The sequence below is a fragment of the Amphiprion ocellaris genome, chromosome 21 (genome assembly GCF_022539595.1).
Source record: "Amphiprion ocellaris isolate individual 3 ecotype Okinawa chromosome 21, ASM2253959v1, whole genome shotgun sequence".
Lineage (NCBI taxonomy): Eukaryota > Metazoa > Chordata > Actinopteri > Pomacentridae > Amphiprion > Amphiprion ocellaris.
Genome location: NC_072786.1, coordinates 29,220,923 through 29,231,953, shown reverse-complemented (window position 1 = coordinate 29,231,953; position 11,031 = coordinate 29,220,923). Strand labels below are relative to the sequence as shown.

The 11,031-nt window shown below is 34.9% G+C and overlaps 1 protein-coding gene across 4 annotated transcripts in view; it reads right to left on the bottom strand.

Moving 5' to 3' along the window:
* usp6nl (USP6 N-terminal like) overlaps nt 1-11,031 on the bottom strand; it is a 140,056-nt gene that overhangs the window by 3,604 nt on the left and 125,421 nt on the right. For all 4 annotated transcript variants that reach the window (XM_055006294.1, XM_055006293.1, XM_055006291.1 and 1 more), the window contains 4 exons: nt 8,995-9,089; nt 6,455-6,520; nt 4,492-4,591; nt 4,249-4,401 (listed from right to left, as the gene is read on the bottom strand). In XM_055006294.1, coding sequence (XP_054862269.1) covers nt 4,249-4,401; nt 4,492-4,591; nt 6,455-6,520; nt 8,995-9,089 — 414 coding nt within the window. The remainder of the gene's footprint in view (nt 1-4,248; nt 4,402-4,491; nt 4,592-6,454; nt 6,521-8,994; nt 9,090-11,031) is intronic.

The window sequence follows — 11,031 nt, the reverse complement described above, 5'->3', positions numbered from 1 at the left end:
ATACGTCCTACAGTGCATGTTTGACTCGCTGGAACAAACACTAAAAAACACAAAAAACCTGAGACTTCCCTACAGTGTAATGGAAAAGAAAAGATTTTAGTTCCCTTAAAGAGCCCATATAGAGTTTACATACAGGGCTGTGCAAAAGTATTTCCCCTCCTACATATATTTTATATTTTTGCAAAATTCTCATGCTTAAATGTTTCAGATCACGAAACAAATTTTAATGTTACGCAGCATAACAAAGACCCAAAGCACACAACTAAGTTCACCTCTGAGTGGCTCAAAAAGAACAAAAGTAAGGTTTTGTCAGAAGTTAAAGACTTGAATCTAGTTGAGATGTTCTGACAAGACCTTAAAAGGACAGTTCATGATGAAAAAAACATCTAATGTTTCTGAAATAAAATTATTCTGCAGAGAAGAGTGGACCAAATTCCTCTAACACTAGCTCTAACAAATATTTAACTGCAGTTGTTGCTGCCAAGGGCACGGCCAGTTATTAGGTTCAAGGGGGCAATTACTTTTTCACAAGGGTGATACATTGTTTCAATACATCTTTAATAAACCATCATTTAAAACCAGCATTTTGTACTTTATGGGTTATCTCTGTCTAACATTCAATAAATACAAATATTGGTTTGATGATCTGGAACATTTAAGCGTGAAAAATATGTAAAAATAGAAGATTTCTGTAGGGGGGCAAATAATTTTGCATGGCACTTTATGTGTCTATATACTATGTGAATTCTCTGGTGGAGAAGTCATCAGAAAAAATGGATTATTTTTTTTTTATTATATGTTTTATGGCACTTATCCAGGCTCCTGATAAGAACTTTGCTTGTGTTGTATCTACACTCAGATGTATGTCACTTTGGATAAAAGCGTCTGCTAAAATGAAACTGCAGAAGTTGAAGAATTATAAAGAACTTGGTTAGTATTTGGCTAATTCTCAGATCATGACTGACTGGTTATTGATAAAATTGCTTAGCTAACCACAGACTGTACATTAAAGATGGATGTAGCCACAATGAAGTCACACAATGGTTTGTTGATTACTGTTTTGAAGCCTTGAGTTGAAATTTGGCCGCCATCATCTTAGTCCTAAGAAACCAAATGCGGTGAAACACCACAAAGTAGCTTCGAACTAAAATATACCCTGCATAAGCGCTATTTCCCTCTAAATGGGACCATAATTTATGAAATTAACATCATGCTGTATTGAAAGAGACTTGAAACTAGCAATTGAGACCATAAACTCAGGTGGAAAATGTTTACTGAGCTAGCAAATCAAGTGAGAAGTAGGATCATTTTCTCATAGACTTCAATACAATTGGACTTCTTTGCAACAAAGGAGTCGCCCCCTACTGGCTGTTAAACAGAATGCAGTTTTAAGGTTTTACTTTTCAGATCTGGAGGAGGCTTTGTTCATTGCACATTTTCTGATAATTAGCAGAGATGATCAGCTGTTTCAAACTCAATATTGCAGTTACTAGAAACAAAAAACAACTGCATTTATTGACCTACCAGCTCAGTTACCACAAAAAAAAAAAAAAAAAAAAAAATCATCACAGCAGACATTGCTCTAGCGGATGTCTGCATCGAATAAATTATTCCACTGTGGGAACCATCGTTTAGCTCAAACTAGATTCTCCACAGTTGAGCCTATTCAGATGTGAAAACGCTCGTTTAAAAGAATTCCTCCTTCACACCAGATGGTTGTTAAAGCACAAGTTTAACAAAAGCCTCCAGTGTTGGGAAAGTGGCTCATTATCTTGTCAGCAGGCGGAAAAACGAACAGAACTACCGTTACAGCAGCATGGAAGAAAGTTCTGCTGTTCCTTCTTCAGCTGCAGCATCAGAAAGAGGCTGCTGTTGTTATACAACTTATTAATGATTAAATGCAGGAAAACAACATGGAAACCTGGAAAAGATCATGAAGGCAGGTGGAGATCCATCCAGCGGCAGGTTTACAACTTAAAGTTTGAATTTTAAAGCCTTATATGAGCTGTAAGCAGTAAACTGAGAAAAGTAAGGTTAATTTAGAAGAGTAAGAAATGTGTAGTAATACTAAGACGCTGTGGGTTTAAATAGGTAATGTAGAAATCAGTTTAAAGTTGGGTTGTTCCATCGCAAATCATCAAACTACCATCTCTGATTTGTCTGAAAATGTTATAGCATGAAATACAGATATTTGTGAAGCTATTTGTGAAATTTTAGCTTGATGTATCTAGTAGTTTCTGAGATAATCATAATTTGTCAAAAAATTGTAGAGAAGATACCTGTGATACAGCCATCATTACCTGTATTTTTCACCTTTTTGACTTATTTTTTTGTACTTCATAATTACTAGTATTCTATATGTTTTGTTTTATGTTTTTGTGACATTTAGCTGCATGTGGTTCAAAAAATCTCACTAGTTGACTTCTATATTAACAACTCTTTTGTTAATAGGAGCTCAGAGATGGAATTTTAATGGCGACTTCCTGTTTTTTTCAGATTTCAACTCACTCATAATCACAGATCTTTTGATGCACTTGTCTAATACTGCAGTATTAACAAAAAAAGATAATGTAGAAGACAACTATCTTATGTTTGTCACAATAATACACACAAAAGATGTAGAAAGAATTTTAACTTAAAATAATTGGTCACAAAAAATGATCATGTTTTAGTTGAACTTTCATAACTGATTGTGCAGCATTGACATGTTGCGACACAAAAAACAAAGATACTGGTCGATATCCAAATAAAACAGAGCTCTGCTTGGGAAATATTATAGATATTGAATCAGTGTCATGATGGCAAATAACTGTCAAAATGTCAGGTTTATATCTTTAATAGTTCCTGAAATACTGTCGTTGAATTTTAATCAAATGTGCAAAAAAAGTTATTAAAAGTGGGTTTCTACCATTAATTATCTTGGAAAGTGTTTGATTTGTCAATCTCAAATTTCACAGATACAAAGTTTAATATCCATAGTTTATAATAAAAAAAGTTTCAAGCAAATCGGAGAAAGTTCAGCAGATGATTTGAGATGAAATAACTCAGCTCTTATTTGTATCATGCAGTGCCTTCAGTTAGCCACCAGATGGCGCGTTATATCACCAATTCAGCCACTTTAGAACTAAAACATGGGAGCAAAGGGGATTAAAACTTAAGACAGAGACGAGAGGAGGACCAGCCGGACTCTGAATAAGCTCTGAAGCGATGCACCAGAGCTCGGTGCAGAATATTTAGAAAAAAACTGCCGGAAGTTTGTGAAAGCAGACGGACGACAGACAGGACGGACTGACTCAGGGACAGATGGACAGAGACATGGAGGAGGAAGACCAGTCAGGATAGCCCACCGGTTACTGTTGTAGGAGGGAATGTGGCCACCACTCACAGCCACACTTTTGTTGTTGTTGGCTTTAACAGTGTGTGGAAGAAGAAGGAGAGAAGGCAGATTAATGAGGAGATCAGGAAACACATCAAAAACTACAACTAGTGGCAGAAAACACACCAAAAAACTACAACTAGTGGCAGAAAACACACCAAAAAACTACAACTAGTGCAGGCTGAAACACAGCAGGAGGCCCAGGAACATCACATACACAGTTGAAAGGTGTGTGAAAGTGTGTGTTTATATGCTACACACTGATTTTTAAGTTTTTTCAACAGAGAATTTTACTTTTCTAAATGTATGTAACAGTGAAGAAAACCATTCAAGCAACATTCATGCACTGCTATTTTAAACCAATAACAATTAATTTCACTGTCAGTTAAATTCTATGTTCATGTTCTGTCCTTTAGACGACTGTCTGAACTGTAATTTTGTTATTTTTCCACTTGGAATTTAACTTTTAATACAGTAAATATTATGAAAAATGTTCTTCACAGTTTCTTATTTTTCTTGTCCAAAGAACGGGCAAAAAGACTGAGTTCAAAGTGATATAATAAAGAAAAAAATGCAAATTATGTTTTGTTTTTCTTCACTATGAGCTATTAAAATCAGAATTTATTGTTTTCAGCACCACTGACACTGAAAACTTTCACCTAATAATAATGAATACTTGCAAAATCATGCATTTAGAATATGATTAATCCCTTAAAATATAAAAACTGCATAATATTTGGGATCAGGATTGCAATAAGATGTTTTCCCTCTGTGCTTCTGTTCTACTCGGATCAAAAATCAAACCTTAAATGTGCGTTTTCTTGTGTATAATCTATTATTGTCGTTTTCCGTGCGTCGTGCTGCAGCAGTACCTGGTGCAGGCAGCTCCAGCTTCATCCGGCGGAGCTCCGTCATGGACGCCTGCAGCTGCTCCACCACAAAGTCGTCCTCTAAGTAGAAATTTTTGGACAGAGACACCTGCAGGAACTCCACCAGCTCTTCCATGGACAGCTTCATGAGGTGCTCTGAGGGGAAAACACAGGGAATAAAGAGGCTTTTAGCGTTGTGAGAGGTGGAAACGGGCCGGTACGTGGACGTAAAGCGAGCAGTCTTACTCCTGTGCAGCTTGAGGATGGTGTAGGACATCGCTGGCAGAACTCGCTCGCCCTCAAAGATGTAGATGTCCCAGATCCTGAGGGTGAGTGTGAAGGGAGTCTGAACACAAACAGAACAGAGGGTTACGAGGTCTTGTTTTCGCTGTGTGGAGGGATATAATGCTCCGGCCGTAAAAAACAAGGCTGCCTGGACGTCTGTGTTTCTGTTACTGTCAGCAGATCCCAGCGGTTCTGACTGTAAAGCTTTAACAGCTCACAAATATACAGTAGATCAGGGGACCTCATAAAATCCTGCAGAATGCTCCAAGTCCCGATTATTAGTTGTGAATTTTTAAAGTTTTTCATTCTAAGCCTGAAAAATCACTTATTTTTCTCCAGATTGTGTTGAAATTTGTGCCGAACATCTCAACTAAACAGCTGCTTGAAGAAAGAAATTCACCCTCTGAAATCAAAGCGCTTAAAGGGCAGTTTTTCTTTTCTTATTGGGCACACTTGTACTTACTGTAGGCTCATTTTTCACTGCAATATAAAGTCCTGCATCTCTATGGAAACAGAACTACTCAGAAATTAATTACTCAAAAGTTAAAATGCTAAAAATTACACAAAAAAGAAACACCAAAGTTGAATTTATTTGATTATTTATGTTTACAAAAATTGATAAAACCTGGATTTAACAGGGACAGTATTTTTCCAAGTGTCTACAGGTTTTTACCAACACTGTAAAAAATGGTAGCTCCACATACTATATATAAAATATACACTTTAAATTTGTTTCCAGACTTATTTCCTCTCTGTTCTGTATAAACACTGCCTGCAGTTTAGCCTAAAACTCTGAATATTTGTCACATGACTGTTGGTCGCAGCGAGCCATAAATTCCTCTATGGTTGCACCAAGAAATGCAGAATTTTTTGTTTTTTACAGAATCTGGTTAAAGCAAACTATTTATTTTTGAGGAAATTTTAAAATCAGACATGTCAAATAAATTGACAAATACAGAATGAGTAGTTTAAGGGTCATTGGAAAGTCGAAAATCAGACAATTTTTTTCAGTTTTTACAGTTTCTGGCAATTATCAATTCAGTCATTTTAGTGATTTAATATAAAATGCCATTTAAGCCTGTTGGTGAGTTTTGAGGTTCAAAGGGAAAATAATTTGAACAAATTTTCAAAACAAACTAAGAATTTTCACCACTTTTTACTTTCTTGCACCCAAATGTTGATTCTGGGTCGTACTGCTATAGTTTTATCTCATCTAGAAGTTCGTTTTGCAGTGCAATAAAAAGCCGACTACCACATATCTGGCTAAATCTTGCTTCAGAACTGATAAACACACTTTTTCAGGTATTCTGTGTGTATATTTTGCCAATAAGGACGATTTTAAATCCCCTTTCATTGGAAACAGTTAATATTTATTGCCGATCTTTAAAAACTGAAGGCTGTTTCATACTTTCCACTGTCTGTAATGTTAAACTGAGTGGTTTATTTCACAGGTTGGTATCTGAATCATGTTGGCTTCGTGTTTTTCCATCTCTGGGTAACACCTGGACTCACCAACCACTTTATTAGAAACACCTGTTGTCTGATACTGCAGCTCTGACACAAATTCTTCTACTTATATGAAGCTTTTTCTACATTTTCAGTGCATAAAACGATGATAATTCCACTTAAAGTTTAAACAGATTGTAAATTATAAGTATTATAATAAATAAAGATCTTATATTACAATATCATTTACATTTTTTTAAAGAGCATTTTTCCCTCCACTTTTTAAACAAAAAATTTTACAGTATTTAGGAGGTAATTTTAATATTGTGGATGAAAAATATTGCCTAATACAGCAATATATGGATTTCTACTGGGCCCAAGAAATCCAGTATCCTAAAATGAACACAAAGAAACAAAGAAATGCTCCATTTGGCTTAAAAAATCCACATAAACACTCTTATAAAGCTAACAAACTCACTCTGTCCAGGAAACACTGGAAGAACCACTTCATGGTGTACAAACTGGTAAACACTTCCTGGTTGTCCTGCAGTAAACAAACAAACAAACCCAACAGAGAATCTATTTAGCACATTGAGTGGTGACAAAAGTCAACAATTAACTGTAACACTGATAAGAACTGACCTTCATTCTCATCATTAACCCTCATTAGTGTAATTATTTAACATAAATATTTGATTTTCATACGTCTGTCCTGTGATAATGACGTCTTACCATCCAAAATCATCAGATTTTTAGGACAATTTGTACAAGAAATTACTACTGAAAATTCTACAGCATTAAATATTTATATTTATTAAGATAATTCTGTTTTTTTTAGCTTCATATATATTAAATACTTTACAAGATAATTAGAAAATTATCTTGTAAAAGTTAATTTATCGCTTATTTGGGGGCTGTTTGATTGTCAATATCTCAGGAACTATTAAAGCTAAAAGCTTGAAATTTTCTCTGTTATTTTTCATCATGTCATTAATTTAGAATCTACAATATTGAAGGAATGCATCAAATAATTTGTGATTATGAGTGAACTAAATTATGAACAAAAATTGAAGCCACACTTTAACTCTGCATGTAGTCCAGCTGGTGACATTGATCTTAATTTATTCCTAATGTTACATATTTCAAGCATTTCATACTAAAAAAATCAGTTGGTTTTGTATTATTGTGACATACAGCAACATGTGGTTCACAAAATATCACTAGTTGACTTCTGTATTATCATTTTTTGTTAATATGAGCTCAAAAATAGGAATTTTCATGACGACTTCAGTTTTTTTCACCATATTTCAACTCATCCATAATCAGAGATTATTTGATCAACTTGCTCAATATTGCAGATTCATAATCAACGTCATGAAGCAAATTAACAGTGAAAATTAGAATAGTTGTTATTATGACGTACTTGAAATTCTACCATGTGGGAATGAACAGGGCTTTTAGGGCTGTTGTCAGAAACTGAACTATGTGCAGAAAGTTAAAGTGCAGCTTCAATTGTTCTTCATACTTTAGTTCACTCATAATCAGAAATTATTTGATGTATTTCTTTAATATTGCAGAATTTAAATTAAAGATATGATGTGAAACAACAGTGGAAATTTCAGGCTTTTATCTTTACTTTAAAAGTTCCTGAGATATCGTTGATCAAACAACTTAAAGTAAGTGGGTCAACAGGCACGTTCTTTTCTCCTTATGTCATAAAGTATTTCTCATATGAAGCTAAAATTTCACAGATATCTTTATAAATATCTGTATTTAATGCTATAAAGATTTCAAGCAAATCGAAGATGGTTGAGCAGAAATTGTTTTAATGATTTCAGAACGACAGACATCTGAAAATAAAGTATTTATGTGTTAAATAATTACATTAATGGAGATTAATGATGAGAATGAAGGTCAGTTTTTGTCAGTGTTGCAGCTAATTGCTGCCTTTATCATCACTCGATGCGCTGATTATCTTTAATAGTTCTTGAAATATTGTCAGCCACAAATTATTTTCTCAAATGAGAGGCTTTAGATCAAATAATGTCCAATTATGGGAAAGAAAAATGAAAGCTGTCATGAAAAGTGTCATATTTGAGAGCAAATTAACAAAAAAAATGATAATACAGACGTCAATTAGTGATATTTTCTGAACCACATGTAGCTTCATGACACAATAATACAAAAGTAAACATATAAACTACTTTTTATTATCAAACACTTGGTCACAAAAATGCAAATAAAAGCTATTTTTCTGCTGAACAGGTATGATAAATGCTACCACAGAATTTAAAATATTTGTAGATATCCTAATAGAACAGAGTTCTGGAAATGAACCTCCTTGTTTAACAGATTCTGAATTATTGACATGATGAGAAATGACAGTGAAAACGTCAGGCTTTTATCTCAAATAGTTCCTGAGATGTTGTTGTTGTGGCCTCAAATTTTTCTCAAACTAGAGGCTGTAGATCAAAAAGAGCTGAAATATGATGAGAGAAAACTGAAGTTGTCATGAAAATGTCCATTTTTGAGCTCACATTAACAAAAAAATGATAATACAGACGTCAACTAGTGATATTTTCTGAACCACATGTAGCTTCATGTCACAATAATACAAAAGTAAACATCTAAAATAGTTTCAATGTAGTTTCAAATCGCAAATGTCCAAAAAAAAACGTGCTAAAAGTGGGTCGATGGGTTATTAAAAAACTAAAAATCTCAGAAAGTACTTGGTGTAATACTTTAAAAATTCACAGAAACCTTTTTAAATATCAGTTGTTTATGATTAAAAAAAAGTCTCAAGCAAATTAGAGATGGTCGAGCAGATGATTTCAGATGTTTCAGCTGGATAATTTGGTCAAAATATGGAAAAATAAGATTCTTTCCGTGTTCATCTTCAACTATAAAAGTCCATTAATCAAGTATAGATCATTTATCACAGATCTGGATTTGGTTTAACTTCTGTCCTCCATTATTCAGCAGCTGCTGCATTTTTAACGTCGGTGTCGAGTTTCTCACCAGGTGCTGCTTCAGTTTAGGAATCATCTTCTTCAGGATCCGGTCATGATGCTCCTGGAAACGCATCAGCTTCGGGAAGCCGGGAATGAAAAACCCTAAAAAGGTGCAAAAAGAACCAAGTTAAAGGGAACCAATCAGTAGTTTTATTAGTAAATTAATACTAAATTTTTGCTTCAAGTGACTGAGAAGTGAATGGATGGTTGTATATGTTGCATGAGGCAGAAATACAGATGAAAAAGTGACATTTTGAGTCCTGCAAAGCTTCACATTACGTCAGATAACAGAATTATGCAGGTGGTGATGAGTCTAAACTGCTGGGATTCAGAAGATTGATGTTTTTTGAGAATTATTTTGCACTTTCTTGTGTTTGTGCACAAACTCCTGACATCAAATTCACAGTTTTTCCAACTATAAAGCTGCTTTTGTGTCTTTTCTGTGCATTTTCTGCAGATTTAGAGGCTTTTAATCCATTCTATTTGACACAAAAACAAAAGAAAACACCCTTCTTACTGTTTAAATGTCTGGTTTTCAACATCAGCTGGTGTTAATCCTTTAAAACATGGATGCATATGTGAGAGTGTTTATGGGGTTTTTTAATGCAGAGTTATGAGCTCGTCGCTGCTTCTCGACTGCTGATGCGTCCCGAGTTCTTCCTCGTTGAAGCCTTTCATTAATAATTTTGTCAGGAGCTGCAGAAAACTGGCAAAAATCCAAAGACTTGAGTCTCTGCAGGTTGTTTCAGAGTCAAATATTATCAGAGCGGTTGCTTTACGAGCAAATGCACATTTGATGCTCTTTCAGTAAAAATGAAAAGACAATACAGTTATTTAAACTTCATTCTGTTCCAGCAGAAACCAAATGTGAGCTGAAATTCTAAATACATTTTTTTTTACATGGGTTTTTCCAGTGTTCTTTCTTCGTCCGATTTTTGAATTGGACTTTTGAAGGCATAAAAATACTCAGAAAGGCGTGAAAATTTGCACACGCGTCAGAACTGGCGAAGAATTTGACGTTTTAGGGGAACTGCACATGTCAAAATTTTAAACATTTACTACGACCAGTACATTTCACTCACAGCTATGAAATTTGGTAGGCATATGTAGCTCATCAGGACGCACAAAAAAGCCACGAACACTCATAACCAAAACCCAACAGGAAGTCGGCCGCTTTGGATTACGTGTCATATTGTGGCCGATTTTGGGCCAATTTTTGCACATTTTCAAAAGCTATAAACTCAAAGGGGGTAACCAAGACAGAGCTCAGATCTGACCAGGATGTACAGCAGGCAGGGGTGATCAAAAGTTATCAAAATGCTCCACAAAAGTCTGAGGGGGCTGCTGAAATGGTTGTCCCCAGATTTTAGACGTCTTGCCATGAAACAGGAAATGCTGTTTAACTAGACTCTACATTTTCCAATCTATCTCAAACCTGACATGTCTGATCAGAATCCCATCCCAGTTGTGCTCATAAGTTTACGTACTTTGCCAAAATTTGCGAAATATCGTCTTTTTTTCTTTTAGAAAATATATTTGATCATGGAAGAACTTTTCTTTCATTTAAGGTTAGTAGTTGGAGAAATCCAATTGGATTTGCTCTGTTTTTATTTGTATTTTCATAAACGAATGGTACATATTTTACAAATTCTTTCAGGGTATGTAAATTTATGAGCCCAATCATACAAATATATTCATAGTTGTAGCGCCACCTGGTGGATATGCATGAATTTGCTGAGCTGCAAGGAAGTGAGGACCCGTTCAACGGTGCTCGTTCTACATTACCTTTCAAAGTTTGGGGTCATCCAGACAATTTCATGCTCTCCAGTAAAATTCCCACTTTTATCCATGTGCTAACATAACTGCACAAGGATTTTCTAATCATCAATGAGCCTTTCAACACCATTAGCTAACACAATGTAGCATTAGAACACAGGAGTGATGGTTGCTGGAAATGTTCCTCTGTACCCCTATGGAGATATTCCATTAAAAATCAGCTGTTTCCAGCTAGAATAGTCATTTACCACATTAACAATGTCTACAC